Raw genomic sequence first — 17493 nt, 5'->3', positions numbered from 1 at the left:
TGTCATTTCAGGAACAAAATAAACTTGTGGCACTCAATGTGTAAACCAACACGAATCACTACTGAAGCACTGAGCAGTAAAGCCTCTGGAAGCATCCCTGAAAATAATCCATCAATCACAGCAGGCAGAGTTTGCAACAAAATGAAAAACTTCTGTTTGGCCAATGGCCTTTGATTTAAAAGACAAACTTGGGGATTGACCCTGCACAGTTCTAGGCACTTCACAGAAGTGCTGAGTGTCTTCAGCTGGAGAGAGGGCCCAATTCAGCACAGCAATTAGGCACAGGCTTAAAGAGTCAGTGACTGAAAGCATGTGCTGGAAGTCAAGCACCTACTTCAGCGTTTATTGAATAGGAAGGGATTGATGCACTCCTTACATGGTTTGCTCAATCGGGGCTTATGCACCCTGGCTTCAGGTTTCATGAACTGCTGCACAGGGCAGCTGGAAGACACAGTGATGACCAATGATTTCTTCTCCCTGTCCCCTTTCCCCACCAACAGTTTAAAACAAACAAACAAATAAATCCAGCTGGCATTTTACACCCAATGGCTAAGTAATTGCAGAGCAAGAAATGGTTTCCCCAACAGAGCCCCTATTTAATCACTGCAATAGCCATGGAAAAATGTGTGTACTTAAAGGGCCAGATCCTCAGCTAGTGTAAATCTGTGTAGCTCCACTGACTTTAATGGAGCTATGCCAATTCACCCCACTGGTGGAGCTGGCCCATACAGTGCAGTTCATTAGAGTACCTGAAAACAATTTACAGTATTATTCCTGTTTCATATATGGGGAAACTGAGGCACGGAGTGGCTGTGGCCAATGTTTTCAAAATTGGGTATCTAAAGTTAAGCCCCTAAATCCATATACAAGCACTGAAATTCAGGCTGCTCATTTGAGAGGTGCTGGGCATCCAATGAAGTAAAATGTGGGTGCCCAGCTGGAGACACTCAGCGTCTCACAGGACTGAGCCCTTCATGAGAAAGCATTACATTTTCATACAACTTGCAAACAAGCTGAATGAAGCTGATCAGTCTTCCCAGGCCTCCAGGCCTGAGTGGTTAACTGAGATCAAAGAACGCTAGAGTGATTATGGTAGCTCAAGATCTGATCCATTAGCTGCTTCAATAGTTCTTATTGTAACTGCATGACAATTGTCAGAATTATCCTCCCCCCCATATATAGTAAGGGCTAGTCTACACAGGCAATGCTAAAGTGTTGCCGTGGCAGTGCTTTAATGTGCCTAAAAAAACACCTCAACAAGGGGCATAGCTCCCGGCACTGGGGCACTGTTTACACTGGCGTTTTACAGCGCTGCAACTTGTTGCGTTCGGGGTGGGGTGTTTTTTCACACCCCTGAGTGAGAAAGTTGCAGCGCTGTTAATTGCCAGTGTAGCCAAGCCTTAAGTTAGGGTACCCAAAAAGGCCAGAGGATCAAATGCACCTCACAGGCCCTAAAGTACATCTAATAGCTGATCAAATCTAGGCTATTATTGCTGGTGGCCTTCAAACAAACAATTTCTATTCATCCGTCAGAAAAGGGACCAGTACAAGCAACATTTCAGTGGGCTTGTAAGGATAAGGCCTGTAGCCATATTGTGAGGCCTAAAGCCTTCGTCCGCAGTCACGTTAAAACAGCAGCAGCCATTGGCTGAGAAGCAGGAAGTCACATCCTCACATTCCATCTAAATTACATTAAAACAATGTAATATCGGGCTGTTCAGAAGGCGACCCCGTCCTAATAGCACCCACTATCACCAGATAAAGAAACAGAGCTTAAGATGGTTAAAGAAAACTTCGTTTGACAGCATCCTGCCTGGCAAGAAACCACTTATCAATAGTTGTGGTTGTGAAATCCTCATTTATTTATTGTTTTGTCATTATGGTGCCCACTTCCTTACTGTTTGTCTGAATGATCTGTCTGGTTCTTTGATCGTTTCTGTCTGTTACATAATTAATTTTGCTAGGTGTAAATTAATTAAGGTGGTGGGGTATGATTGGTTAGAGAATTTTGTTAGGATTGGTTAGTAAAATTTTAGTAAAATAATTGGTTAAGGTATAGCTAAGCAGGACTCATGTTTCACTATATAAACTGGGGTCTAAAAGGGAGTTCTTTGGGAAACCAGCTCCAGGACACAGTCTCATTGGAGCTGCCAGACTGCAACACTCTGCCAATGACACTGTCAGGGCCGGCACCAGTGCAGCAAGCAGATGCTTGGGGCAACCAACGGAAAGGGGCGGCACGTCCGGCTCCTCGGCAGCAATTCAGAGGGAAGGACCTGCCGCCAAAGAATGAAGTGGGTTTTTTTTGGCACGCTGCTTGGGGCAGCTAAAGCACTGGAGTCGGCCCTGGACACTGGGCAGAAATTGGAGTCCCCCAGATGGACCTGATCCTGCCTGGCCAGCAGGGAAAAAATCATCTGTCTTCTTGGGAGTGGTGAGCATTGTATGTGTAGCATGTGCATTCTGGTTTTGGTGATTGGTAATAAACAGAGGATAAAGATATTACTGTGTAAGGCTCTTTCATTGGTAAAAGATCCTGCAAACCAGCAGAAAATTACACTCTAAGTCCTAAGAACAGGGTAAGGGTGGGTGCCCTACACTAGAGTGTAAGGTTATGCCTGAGCCCACAGAAGGGTAAGAGTGGGTGCCTACATTAAGAGGGTTACACCTTGAGCCCTAGGAACTGGGTAAAGGTGGGTGCCCCTAGAGTGTGAGAGTAACAGAAAATTTTGTGCGGGTAACCGGCTGAGTTCATACTTTTCATTAGTGATGTAAGTTTATTTGCAAACCAGATGCAGCCCATTACTCCCGGCAAATTGACACCAGGGGTGTCACAGCATGAGGGCACCTCTGCTCTTAGCTGTGTTCTTCGAAGCTCTATACAGGTTTATTTTATTCCCCATCAATAAAGCTCCTAACAGACTTTATGAAAAGCCCTTTCAGGAAGGTAACGATGAGAAAAATCGAAGTGCTTCCAGCTTTTATAAAAAAAATAGAGATAAATGGGTAAATAGAGGAAATGACTGACATTAGACACCCCCACCCCATTGCCAGGGGGGTTACAGGAATATCCTGATTCTGCTAGATTCTGGTTCAACAAAGACCGTCATGTCAGGTCTTAAATGAAAGCCAGGGTCACACTGGTTGTTAATACCCTTGTGAAGTGTATGTACAGTATACGGAAAATATGTTTTTTAGATTCTGTATCACAGGAGAGGTGGAGAAACAGGTTTCCTGTCAGATTGTTTATTCACCTGTCTCTCTGTCAGATGAAAGCTAACACAACAGACATCCATTTACATACGAACTCACGGAAGGAATATGAAGTCAACAGGGCAGCACCACATAGGAAAACAAGCCATGGAGCAGATGGGGGGTTTATACTGTTATACTAGACAATAAACAGGGGAGGAGGGGAGGGATATAGTTAGGAAGCAAGGAAGACTTCCATCATAATGGCCCAGACTGGAAGCAGTCACAGAGATGAGTACTGGACCTTCTCAATCAATTCCAGATTCAGCCCAGAACTGCCATCAGTCTCAATTGCAAGCTGTACTCAGGCCAGGCATTTATGATTACAGTCACAGTGAAGTACAGGAGAGAGAAACCATGGGTCAGATCCTTAGCTGATGACTTCAACAGAGCTATGTCGGTTTATACCAGCTGAGGATCTGTATACACGTGTCCAGGAAATGCATTAGACTATCTCAGAGCCTCAGGAATGTAAGAGAACCAAACCAATCTGCAGGCAGGCAGATGCCACTTACCCACTTAGAGGTCTTGTTTTCCTAATTTCAAAGAACTGAGTTCCTGTGTGATTGTATCTGAATTTTGTCATTTAAAGTAAAGTAACTTTAAGAAAGAGTCGGACAATAAAGCTCACAAAGGTGATGGAAAGTCTCTTTTCACTCTCAAATCGTAATTCCCGCTGGAAGCATAAAGCAGGTACTAAAAAGCCACCAACTCTCATGGCAGAAATTAAATCCTATATATGTGAAATAAAACTTAATTCTATTTTATCAACTGTGAAGAGACAAGTGAAAGAGGTTGTTAAAGCTGATCCAAATATTAAATGCTGCAAGAGATAATTATTAATTTTCTGGCCATCTCAGATCTCTCTCCTGTTAGTATGGGGGGAAGGAAAGAATCACAATGGAAAAGAGAAATAAAGTTATAAATCTATCTAGAACAGTCCACCTCATTCATTGTTTAAGAATGCTCATAACCTCCCCTTCATGCAAAAAGAATCATGCTATTCATGTAGGGTTGCCTATAGGCAACATGTGGCTGATAATTTCCAAATATAAACAAATGTAAGTCATTCTCCGTGACAGCAAGACAATGAGAACATCTGTTGACAATATGCGGTGGGGAATGAGCCACAAGCTCATAGCACACAGCGCGCTAGTAGAAAAACAAAATGTCAGGACCCTTTAACTGAATGTACCTCTGACTCTCAGCACCAGTGGCGTGAATTTTCAGAACAACCAAGCACCGGCAGCTCCCACTGACTTCAGCTGAAGTTGTGGATGCTCAGCACTTATGAAAATCAGGCCCTACAGACAAAACAGAGCCTGAGATCTGAGCTGGGTTGCCCTTACTCAGAGTATTCTGAGAGAAACAGAGTGGCATGATAGCCCTCAATGAGAAACCAAAACCCTGCATTTGAAATCCAGCAGACTGTGAAACGTGTTTAGGTCTGGATCCAACCTTTGAGTTCTCTAGGCCCTCTCTAGCACCTACCAAGTAGAGTGGTGTCTACTTTTTAAAATTAAAAATCCCACATATGCATTTCATAGTGTGACACAGCCTCCTGTCTGCATCACGCCGTTCCCCCCTTTAATGCACATTAACAGAGCTCACTGTGTCTGAGTAGCAATCATGCACCAAGGAGTAAAGAAATTCCAGGTCCAAACCTAGCCCAAGGCTGCACCCAACCTCTGCCTTTGCAGCAGCCTCGTGTTTCAGTTACGCCGTGGATTCAGTGCAGAGTATAATGACTGTGCCACCCACCCTAGGGCCAAACTCAAGAAGGATACTGCAGCATCTTCATGTAATTCTGTATTGCCTGAAGCCATTCTGGGATAGACATGGAGAGCCTGTAGTTTGGCACTGGTGGCACTGAAGGCTGAAAACAAAAAGGATAAAAAGATGATATAGGTTATTGCTTCCAGGACAGCAGCTAGAACCATTCGGCTCTCAAGGCAGGTGCTTCAAGGGATACAATTCAGAGTTTAGGGCCCGAGAGTGAAAACCCCATATGAAAGCAATCAGCCCCATGCAAATAGTGCAGATTCTGATCTCGGTTACAACAATGTGAACTATATGTTCACTGGAGTTACCCTGCATCTATTCTGGTGGGACCACTGGCATGAGGAAGGGGCAGCCTTTAAATATCATCCTAGACTGAGAGATCCTGGCACAGAAACCAAAAGTGTTTGTGTTTTAAAACTAGAAAAACCAATTTTGCTCAGATTAATGGAATCCCAATGCTGGATTTGTTCCAGACGCTTCAGAGTATTAATTTCAATTTTAATCTCTGGTTTTATCTATCTCAGAGGTTCTCAAACTGGGTGTCAGGACCCCTCGGAGGTCCCGGGGTTATTACATGGGCGGTCGCGAGCTGTCAACCTCCACCCCAAGCCCTGCTTTGCCTTCAGCATTTATAATGGTGTTAAATATATAAAAAAGTGTGTTTAATTTATTGGTATGGGGGTCGCACTCGGAGGCTTGCTGTGCGAAAGGGGTCACCAGTAAAAAAAGGTTGAGACCCACTGATCTACCTTGAGAGCGAGCGAGCGATGAATGGAGACAAAGAGCAACTTTGACAATATACATTTTTCCATCTGCTGGTGGAGTGCAGCACCTGACCCTAAGTCTGCTGGTAGGGGCAAAGCTCAAGGATTCATCAGGCAGTCCCAGCTCAGCTTTCGCCATACTATCCTGCCACATTATAATGGTCATGGGGGAAGGGGACTGCCCTCACCTGTGACTGATTAGCTGCCTCCCTGCTGAGGCTGTGTGGCTAGAGCTCAGGTGACAGCTTGAAGATCAGATGGGGCCAGATTTTGGAAGTCAATGGGAGTTAGGAGCTTTTTGTAAATGCCACTGGGCACCTAAATACCTTTAAAAGTCTGTCCTCCAATTCATGAGAGACTCCCAGGCAGACGGCCTGTGCAGTGCACTCCTGTAAGCGCTGGGTTAAAGGGCATAACTGATATGTTCAGATTGTGTTAACTAGTTTTTATTTTGAAGAAATAACTGAAGCCATGAAGAAAGGGACTGGCACCCCGTGGCTGGAGAATGTTCTTTGGTCCGCAGGCTGGTCAAAGAGCTCACTAGTTTACAATAATCTAATCCCGACCCAAGACTTTGGAGGTGCCAATTGTTCTCAACCCCAACTAGTTTTCAGTGGGAATTTGGGGCATTCGGTGGTTCACAGGAAGGACTCAGGCATTTACTGGTTCAAGCCTTTTTGGACAGGACCATCTTCAAGGTCATTTCTAACTCCATGCCCATTTAAAGCCAATTTCACCAAATCAAACAAACAATGTTGCATCACTGCCTTGAGGAGACATCTCAGTCTCTGCCCATCACTGCCAGTCGAGAATTTCCCCAGGATATTTACTAAATCTCTTTCTGTGCCAGCATTATAGGGCTCATTATTTTACCCAGCATTCTTCATCCTTTTGTACGGGTGATTAATGAATTAACATGTCACAATAAATAAAAGCCGTAACTTCACTAACCACTGCAGAAGGCAGTAGCCAGACACTACTATCCCATGCATTACAGACATACCAATTTGTTAAGCATAAAGTTCTTGTATTAGGGAACCAAGTTCACGAGGAACTGTTTATTTAACATACTAGGCCAAACTTTTCAAGAGTGTCTAGCAATTCTGACGACTCCATTTTTGGGTGCCTGTTTGAGACACCTTAAACGGGCCTGGTTTTCAGAGAGTTGGCAATCAGCACTTCCTGGGAGAAAAAGGGTCCCTTTAAAGTATCACAGGCTGGACACCAAAAATCACCACAGGTTTTGAATATGTAGGTCTTAGGGCCCAATTCTACCATCAGATACATGATACAATTCCATGGGAGAAACAAGTGATGAGTGCATGGATTGGAGTCCTTTGGGAACTGCACCCACATATTTGAAGGCAGAACTGGCCTTAAGAATTACCTCCCCATACCTTGTAAGGTGCCACAAGTACTCCTGTTTTTTTTTCTCCCCATACCTTGTGATGGTAGAATAGTTTCAGATTGTTTCCCAAACTCCTGAATATTTCCTGCAAATCCCTTCAGTAAATTACTATACTGCAGCTGTTCCCAATTCCGATTGCCTAATACATTTGGACTCCAATTTATCATTTTAAACTAGTTTGAATGCTGTACTGAACAAGTAACAACTGCAGTCATTATAAGCCTAATTTCAAATAGACAATGTGTATTTGTAATAATGATATTAACACAGACTGAGCAATTCACACATCCATGGGTTGGGTATCAGGAGAGCAATATTCAGAAAAAATGGGTGAAATCTTGACACTGTTCATGCCAATAGCAAAACTCCTACTAGTTTCAATAGGTCCTTTCACCCAAGACAGGTTAGGCACAAACTATAGATTTTAGACAATTGCTACTAGCAGAAAGATGCGCAATCAGTCCTTTTTCAAAGGAAAAAAAAACCAAACCAACCACATATACACACTATCCTCCAACATCAGCGACATGGAGAAATAAAGTATGGGAAATCCTTTCAATGAAAAATATGACAGCGTAGAATCAAGACATTTATAATGTATGGTTACCATTTTGGGAGTTTGAACAACAACAACAACAAACACCAAACAATAAGACATTGTCCAAACACAAATGTGTCTTTTAATGGTAACAAACACAGGCTATGAACCAGATTTGTTAATATTTGTATGGAAAGTTCATGTCTGTTAATAAGGTTTTTTTTTTTTTAAAATAGCTTTTAGGGGAGAAAAATATTTGTCAGCATCAACATGGGTAGTGTAAAGAGACTCATTCAGTATTATGGTAACACTATGTTAAACAGAGTGATCTGATTATTATATCAATCTATAAGGTCTCTCTAAACAAAATCTCACTGTTATAATGATCATTATTTTGTCTCTGATATTTACATGGCAAGGATTTGTAAACCTGTTAAAACCTCCTAAATAAATTAATAGTTGAAGAAATGTTTTGTGTCTGCCAGCAAAATATTCCCCTTTACTTCTTGCAACCCAACCACTGGGATACTGTGCTGCTGCACAGAGACCAGAAAGTGCCCGAACTGCAGGAACTGCACACAGAGTAAAAATGGTGAAAAATAACATGGATTGTTTCAAATAATTTCAGGTTTAGTCATTTATGCTGCTGTAAACGTAAGAGTAAAATCACCCCTTTCTTTTTATGTTACACAGACACACCCAGCCTTTGGGTGGGCTATTCAAAAGCTCTCAGTGTTAGCCGTACTCTGCTCCCAATGTGAAAACTCCCATTGACTTCCAGAGAAGCTGACTCAGGCCAACGCCAAGCACCCCAATCCTTTATGTTTGTACAGCGCCTAATAGAGACCCCAATCCTGATTGGGGCGCCTGGATACTACCACACTATAAATAATCAATAATCTCACAGTGTCCCATTCGGAATGACTAGATACTGAAGTTTTGTATGTATGTGAAGTCGGAGAATGCAGTTTAAAATGATTTTTTTTTTTAATCATGTGAGGCGCACGCAGGCTCTCACAGACAGACACTACATGGCTCAGGAAAGGTCAGATTTGCAAGACTGTTATGCTTGAAACCATTCCACTATCAATTATGGTAAAGCATTAAGGATGGGTCTGCCTGGAATCCAGGAAGGCCAGCCAGGGAACCCCGCTGTGTCTCAGAACCACACAGCAGACAGTTTCCCCCCAAGGTAGAAACCAAGGACCTGATCCTGCAAGGCACTGAGCACCTTCAACTTTCACTGACTTCAGTGGGAGCTGAGGATGTTCAGCATTTCACAGGCGGTGCTCAGCACCCTGTAGGTTTGGGCAGCAAGGGGAAAACAGACATTGGTTTTCTGTGGAGCTCTCCATGCTCCAGCCCGCACTGAATTTCCAAGTGCTTACACCTCAAGCCCTGCAATAATACTTTCAAATCTTGTGTGCTCAAACACACAGGGAACCTACAGGCAGTGCCAGAGTGAGAGAGAGGAAGGTGGCTGTGGAGGCACTATGCCTATGGGTAATGACTCCAGGGCACTGGGCAGCGAGCGCTTCTTTGCAAGTAGCTCCACAGGCACCATCCAGTGAGACTGGGTCCTCACCAAGACACACATCTCTGAGGCTACTAGTGCTGATGGCAGTGCTGGCTGGCCTCCCCCACTTCTGCTCCCAAAGCACAAGCTACCTGCTACAGCTTCCTGAGCCCTCTCAACCTCTTCCTCCCAGTGAACCCAGGCTGCTCAGACCCAGATTTGGCCTTCATGCTGTGACAGAATTCAGTTCACGTGTTCAAGGGTAATAATTGTTGGATGTGATACACCAGGCAAAGCAAGCACCTCAGGTTGAAAGCCTCTTACAATAAAGCCTGGAAGCAAAACAGATTAGTAGAAGTTAAATAGCTTAACTCCAGACAGGCCACTCTTTAACTTTCTTCTCAGCCCCCCAAACTGCTAGGGAAAGACTGTTAACTACAGCAAACAAGAGATACATGGATGCCCAGGACAGGTAACACTGAGACAAATATTTCCCATGTAGGTCTGAAAAACAATATAATGCAAGAGAAATCTGTGGGCCAGCCTCTCCAGTCTGTTAGGGCAAATCCTGCTGAGAATTCACCTTCTCCACTACCAGAAGAGTGATAGAAGCAGCTTTATGAGTCACTCTCCTATCCCAGCAGAAAGAGAAGGAAGGGGCATGTCGGAGAATGGGGCAGGGAAAGGGGGTAGGGTTGCCAGGCATCCAGTTTTCGACTGGAATGACCAGTCAAAAAGGGACCCTGGTGGCTCTGGTCAGCACTGGTGACTGAGCCATTAAAAGTACAGTCAGTGGCGCAGCGGGGCTAAGGCAGGCTTCCTACCTGCCCTGGCTCCCTGCCTGCCCTGGGTCCACACAACTCCTGGAAGCAGATGGCATGTCCCTGCAGCTCTTAGGCGCAGGAGCCACCATGGAGGCTCTGTGCACTGCCCCTGCCCCAAGTGCCGGCTCTGTTGCTCCCATTGGCCAGGAACTGCAGCCAATGGGAGCTGCAAGGGTGGCGCCTGCGACAGGGGCAGCGCGCAGAGTCCCCCTGGCCGCCCTTGCACCTAGGAGCCAGAGGGACATGTCACCACTTCTGGGAGCCTCCTGAGGTAGACACAGCTGGGAGCCCACACCCCAAACCCCCTTCTGCACCCCAACCCCTTTCCCAGCCCTGAGCCATCTCCTGCACCCAAATGCCCTCCCAGAGCCAACACCCCGCACCCTCTCCCGCACTCCAACCCCCTGCCCCAACCCTGAGCCTCTTCCTGAAACCAAAATCCCTCCCAGAGCCCACACCCTCTCCTGTGTCCCAACCCCCTGCCCCAGCCCAGACCCCCCTCCTGCACCCCAAACACCTCATCCCTGGTCCCACCCCAGAGCCCACACCCCCAGCTGGAGCCTGCACCCCAACCCTCTGCCCCAGCCTTGGAGCCCCCTCCCACACCCTGAACCCCTCATTTCTGGCCCCAACCCATTGCCGGTATGCCCAGCTGGAGCCCTCCTCCCACATCCCAACCCCCTGCCCTAGCCCTGAACCCCCTCCCACACTCCAAACCCTTTATCCCTGGCCCCACCCCAGAGCCCATACCCCCAGCCAGAGCTCTCAGCCCCTCCCGCATCCCAACCCCCTGCCCCATGCATGGCAACTGAGTGAGGGTGGGGGAGAACGAGCGATGGAGAGAGGGGGAATGGAGTGGGAGGGGCAAGGGTGTTCAGTTTTCTGCAATCAGAAAGTTGGCAACCCTAAAAGGAGGTGTGGTGGAACAAAGCTCCACTGCAACTGAGCTTCCACTTGCTTAACGTCCATGAAGAATATTATGCCAGTGGCATAAGTTGGGCTGCCCTGTTCCGCCCTAACTTGCCCTGAGACATGCGCCCCTACATCAAGGAGTTGCAACCAATTCCCTGCACCCTCCCCTCTCCACTCCATCTGGGCAGAGCTGACATGGCCTGGAGAATCAGAATGAGATTGCAGACAGCACAACACTTACACACTAGGGCCCACTCTAGCACCATGGCAGTCAATCGACATTTTCCCGTGGTTTACAATGGGAGCAGGAGCAGGCTCTAGAACAACATTGCCACCCTTAGCCCCAGTCAGGGCCTGACCATCAAAAGTGCTGAGCACCTGCAACTCCCCCTGAAGTCAACGGAAGCAGCAGGTGCTCAGCCCCGCCCAGGATTAGGCACTTGCTGAGGCTGATATAGTTCCATTTAACAGAGTCCTGAGCTGGCCAACCCAGCACAGAGTCAAGAGGCTGATCAAGAAAGACATTGTGCCAGACATATCTAGCTGTTAGAAGGGCAAGTTCTCCATGTCGATTCGATTACCTGAATATCTACAGAGGGGTACAGGTAACTGCTTTGAAAACCGTGTTAGTTCTAGTTCCAGCAGTCAGGGGGATGGGAAAAGGAAGAGGTGAACAGGTTCTGTGTTTGATGAGAAAGATGGATCTAAAAGCTAGCCAGTGGATAACACCTATATTGAAATGAAACTTTTAGTATAAGCATCAAACAGCCAGGAGTTTGCATAGCAAATTTAAATAAAGATAGAGAGCTCAAATGCTGAAGCTTATCAACACTGTGTGGGCAGGTGTTATTCTATTTGCAATTATAAAAGCCAGTGTCTTAAATAAATACCAGAGGTTAAAACCTAGCTCCACAGAAGTTTTGCTCATGACTTCCATAGAGCAGAATAGGGAGGAAGGATGGTCCTGTGGTTGAGGCACTAGCGTAAGCCTGGGGCGATCTGGGCACAGACAAATCATTGGGCCTCTGTTCCCCGTGTGTAAAACAGGACAAGAGAACTTCCCTACCTCACAGGGGTGTCGTGAGGATAAACACACTAAAGATTGCGGAGTGCTCAGATACTAGGGAAATGGGGGAGAGGACGCCATATAAGTACCATACATAGAGCCAGGATGTCACTCCATGTTAGTACTGTTGCATATTTTGACAGAGCTGTCAGATCAAAGGTCCTATGTCTCCTCAAGAAATTTCAGTTTCAGAAACCCATTAATCTCCTTCTCCTGTACTGTCCCTACAGAGGAGTCTCTCTTCTCCTCATGCAGGAAGTGAAGTGAAGTGACATGGACCCTACTTTCTGAAGCACCATTTGCTGCTCTCATTTGAATATCAAGGGAACACATACAGTTTGTCTTCAGTGGCACCGACTGACAGCGGACAGCTTACTCACTACTCCCTGCAGAACATCACCTATAGAGGAGTGTATCACAAGTAGAAATAGCCTGTGGAAACCTCCCTCCAAATAATAATAATACAGTTCTCTATAGTGTAGTTCACATCATCTCTATACTTACTCAGAGATTAAGTAAAATACATAGGGACAAATTATTCTTTGGAATAACTCCACTGATCACTACAGTTATGCTAGGGATGAATTTGGCCCATGGAATCCAAGTGAACTTTTGAAATTTATATCTGAGGACTGTCTTATACACAAAGAACTCCAAAAGCTAAAAATCTCAATTCGCTTTATTATTATTATTTTTTTTAATACCTTGAGTAGCACTAGCTGGATAAGATCATTTTAAACTAACATCTTTTAGCACAGCATTTCTCAAACTGGGCTCTGCGAGGGTACTCCAGGGGGTCCGCCAGCCCTGCTGATCAACTCCTCCCTCCCAGTGCCTCTTGCACACTGGGGAACAGCTGTTCAGTGGTGTGCAGGAAGAGTTGAGGGAAGGAGGAGGAGTTGATCAGTGGGGCCGGCAGACCCCCTGAATTACCCTTGGTTCCTGGCATGCAGGAGGTGCTGGGAGGGAAGGAGAGGAGCGGGGATGGGGGTGCACTTGTGGGAGGGGGCAGAAAGAAGCGGGGAAGAGGATGGGCAGGGGTGGGGTGGGGCCTTGGGGGAAGAGGTGACATGGGGGCAGGGCTTGGGGCTGAGCGGGACGCTTGGGGGTCCACAAAATTTTTAAAATCAAGATGGGGGGTCCTCGGTTGCTTAAGTTTGAGGACTGCTGTTTTAGCACATTTACAAATAGGCTAAGCAACTAAGGGTAAGTTCCAAGCCTCCAACTTGCATTTTTCCATTCAGTTTACACCTAGTGTTGGCAACTACTCCAGACAAAGGTGCTAAGATCAGTCCTCCCACAATTCTACCTGCTCATTCCATACAAACAATGCATGAAATGCTAATGCAGCAAAGTTTTAACCTCGCACTTAAAAGCGAAGTGTGGCTGTCTAAATACTATGCCCTCCAAAACAGAGCATTCCAGTCATAGCCACACATCCCAACAGATGCAAGACATCTGCAAGAGTTTGTAATGGGATAACTGAACAGCTGAAGGAGCACAGAATGGAAGGAAACATGAACCCAGCCATTCATGAATTATAAAGCGAATGACAGATTAACAGAGACATATGACAAAGGGGCAGATTCTGATCTCATACCAATGTTATTCAAGAATAAGTCCACTGAAGTCAAGGGGGCTACGCCAGTATAAGATATAGGTGAGATCAAAGTCTGTATTAAAGCCCACACAGAGAGGAGGGATTGTCTTGAGGCTAGTACTTTTCACAGGACCAGGTTTCAAGCAATATGGGGTCTATTGCTAGCCCCGCCACAGGCTTCCTACATGACCTTGTGCAAGTCACTTAATGCCTCTGCACCTCAGTCTTGGCTGCGTAATACTTACTGACTCTGTGCCCTCTCTCTGTAAGTACTCCCATTATTACTCAGCAGAGTGGAGCCATCAGAGAGACTGCTGGGAGGCTTCATTCATTAGCCTTTGCAAGGCACTTTGAGAGCCAAGGCTAGCTGGCACTATAGCAAAAGTACTAGCTAAAGGACCAGTACAATTTACTAGGCACTGATAATAAACTGAAGATGGGGGCAGGGTGGGAACGGGGATAATCCTGAAGATGCTGGCATTTCCAAACCCACAGCTCAATCAGTGTTTTAGGGAGACATCTTCATTTCCAGAGAATCCAGTGTTGGGAGGGAAAGGGAGAAAAATCAGCCTTGTGTTTCTGTAATTTACATCTGTCCCCCTAACAGCAACCCAACAGACAAACTTAGAAGCTGCTTACTGCTGTACACTAAGAGGTAGTGAGTCTAATGCTAAGATGATTAGTTCAGTCAAATGCAACTTTCTGGAAACTTTCTCATTGCCCATCACTGGGAATTAAAATGATTCAGAATCCAAACTGAACTCATCAAATTCATGCAAGTAGCTATGTGAATAGAAATCATGTTCAGCTTTTAGTTACTGCAAGTAACTAAAGATTCACTTTTTAGAAGGAAGGTGCAAGCTAGTGGACTCTTACCAGCTTGAGCAAGATCAGTGCTACACCAGTGACTACTTTAGGCCCCGGCCTCCAGGCAAAAGTTATTGGTTAACCAGACGCTTAGGCAAAATATCAAAATAAATAAGTTCTTTGGCCCCACACAGGCTACAGCTCCCAGAGACTTTTCTCTCACCTCTCTCAGCCAGTGCCCTGACCCAGGAACTCCTATAGGAGCCTTTCTATACCCTACAATTCTCTCCTTCCCCAGCCTATTTACCTAGGACCCATCCAAGAGCTAGGTCTCCATTTCCTATTCCTTGTAGTTCACCAGCCCAACTGAACATTTGTGGGCCTCTATAAGGACCAGGTGCTCTTCAGGCAATCACTTGTCCCCTGGCATCAGCTGGGAGGCAGCTAATTAGTCACAGGTGGGACTGGGCCCATTTCCCCTTAAAGGTGCCAGTCACCCAGTGCCAGGAGGTCTCCTGTTGCACCATAGTGGAAGGAGAACGGTAATTCTTCTCCCACTGATCAGTAATTAGTAGCCTGACCTTTCAGGAAAAGAACACATGAAACTATCAGCTGTCTAGTTTGACAGGTATCAAGTGTTATCTCTACACTATTATGGGGCGCTCATGTACATAACATGGAATAGGGATTCAACTCTGAAGATACTGAAATACAGTGAGAAAAAGGAAATCACCACCAGTGCTCCCCAGCATTCAGCTATATCAGGTGGCCTTCAGGGTGCTGGTATACTTGAAATGTTTCTGCTTGTTCACCAGTTGCTTCATCAATCACCACAGACAAACCAAGTGTAAGTCATATGATGCAGCAAACCCTTTGGGACTGGAAATCAAGGGGAGAGAATCAAGTCCAGTATGTGCTTTGCTATCTTCTAATAGCAACTAGAGATGCTGAGCAACAGCAAAGTCCTCAATGGAACTCTGACATTTCAATCCTTTCTACCCGAGGGGAAATCTACAGGTACAAGGCGGCCTACACACCTTTTCTAGCCCTCTATACTCCAAAAGGAAAAAGTGTGCGTGTCTTACAGTCTATATACCACTATCGCCCACACAAACCAGATTAAAAATAAAGTGTTTCAAGTCAGCTAAAAGGTCCACAAGAGAGTCTAAATCTAAAGACAATCACCAGGAAGAGTGTTGCCAGATACACAAAGAGCAGAACCTGCTAGAAAAGACATGAGTACCTGATGCATTGTACAAGATCCCAAATCCAATCTCTTCCTAACACAAATTGACTATGGCTGAGCTGAAAGATGCCACAAAACATGATGCAAAGAAAAACTCCATGAGCCTGTGAGTAGCATAGTAAAACGTCAGCATCCAAGAAACTATGATGTTATCGTTAGTACCATAGTTTACAATATTGCACTCCTAAGCAGGAGTAGATCATATTCCAGGACAAGACCTGGTCCATGCTAATATATTAACAGGGGAGAGGAAAATTAAAGAAATAAGCATCAGGAACTACACTAGGTACCCAACTGTTGCTGACTGTGATTGTCAGTTCCCCCCGCCATCCCCTCTCAGTCTGCATTGGTTTAGAAAGCTTTAGCCATTGGTTTAGAAAGCTTAATCCATTTCCATGCCATTAATGAAAACATGACAAGTACTTCATTCCACCAGGTGCAGATGGACCCTTCATCTAACAGCATCTCATCCTAGCTATTTCCTATAGGACCCAGGAACTGCAGTAGCAGCACAGACCAATGGGCCCATATGCAGTAGCATTGACCTCTGTCCAGCACATAGCTGACACTTCAGAGGAAGCATGACATGCTGAAGTCAAACCTTCCCACTTCACGTGTATCTTAACTGTCATTTGAGAAACACCTCCCCAGGGAAGACGTGGCTAAGGGACACTCAGTCACTTACCTTTCCAACTTCCATATTAGTTACTTTGCTAGGCCCAACTCCACACACCCTTGCAGTAAAGTCCTCCCAGGAGCAAGGAAGAGAATTCAAGAACTCCATTTGATTCAGCCAGTTCGTCTTATAGGATTTCTATTCCATGCTCCTACCAGGGGAAGGACTTTACAGCCTTAAAGGGAGCAGAGTGTGGGCCTCCAAACTCCACAAGAACCTGACGCTCCACAGGGAAGGGATGTTCCAGACAAGTGGATCCTTTGGGATGGGCTGCTATGGGTTCTCCATGATGCACTTGAGTTCTACACCCTCCAAGTAGGGGAGGTGATGTGGTGATCAGGACTGCTGACTTTCTGGAGGAAATAACTCCTGTGTTTGAGCCTGAGGGGAAGAATCCTGGGGAATGACTGCTCCTGGTTGCCACAGGCAGTGCCACAGCTTTGCGGTGCTCAGACAGGGGGGCTCCTGCAAGCTCAAGGGAAGGGGAAAAAAGCTGGAAACTTAGGCCCAGACCCATAAAGGAACTTAAATCCAGATTAAATCCACAAAATCCCCACTCAGCTGCTGCCTAACCCTGTAGGTGCTTAAGCTCATTCAGCACCTACATTTTTGCTGCAGAAGTTCCCTGGGCACCTGTATTTCTGCCTCTGGGCATGTGCACTTCTGCCTTGCTTTAAGCATCCTTACATCTAAGTCCCAGAGCGAGCCACAAACTGGAGAAAGATAGGCACTCCTCCTCTTATCTTGCCTGTGGGGCCCCATCCAGTAGGCATGCTCTGAGTATACCTAACGCCACACAAAATGCCTGGGGACAGGAGGAGGCAGCCTCCCTTATACTCTTTCGCCCAAAGGTTAGGTTACTTCTCTGGGATACGGGAGACCCTGGTTCAGTTCCCTCTTTGCTTGATAAGGCATTTGAATAATGATCCCCCACCTCTCAAGTGAATGTCCTAACCACTCTGCTAAGGAGTGAGAATCACTGTCTCTCTGGCCTCATTAATTATTCAACTTCAACAGAAGAGACAGAGGAAGCCCCACATCACCATATCCCATAGTCCGATGGTTGAAGCCCTCTCCTGAGAGGTGGGGAACCCTTGTCCAA

The 17493-nt window shown here is 45.9% G+C and overlaps 1 protein-coding gene across 3 annotated transcripts in view; it reads right to left on the bottom strand.

Annotated features, from left to right (window-relative positions):
- The window catches only part of VASH2 (vasohibin 2), a 70901-nt gene that overhangs the window by 47768 nt on the left and 5640 nt on the right, over positions 1 to 17493 (bottom strand). Inside the window, exons 1-3 of one of the 3 annotated variants that reach the window (XM_045011012.1) lie at positions 14777 to 14826; positions 5040 to 5128; positions 3768 to 3824 (exon numbers count right to left, since the gene is read on the bottom strand). In XM_045011012.1, coding sequence (XP_044866947.1) covers positions 3768 to 3824; positions 5040 to 5092 — 110 coding nt within the window. In that variant the 5' untranslated portion in view covers positions 5093 to 5128; positions 14777 to 14826. Of the gene's footprint in view, positions 1 to 3767; positions 3825 to 5039; positions 5129 to 14692; positions 14827 to 17493 lie in introns of those variants that run through there. The other 2 variants (XM_045011013.1, XM_045011011.1) reach the window with 2 other exon arrangements.

The sequence above is a fragment of the Mauremys mutica genome, chromosome 3 (genome assembly GCF_020497125.1).
Source record: "Mauremys mutica isolate MM-2020 ecotype Southern chromosome 3, ASM2049712v1, whole genome shotgun sequence".
NCBI lineage: Eukaryota > Metazoa > Chordata > Testudines > Geoemydidae > Mauremys > Mauremys mutica.
The sequence above is the reverse complement of the archived record's forward strand: the minus strand, read 5'-3'. Positions and strand labels throughout refer to the sequence as shown.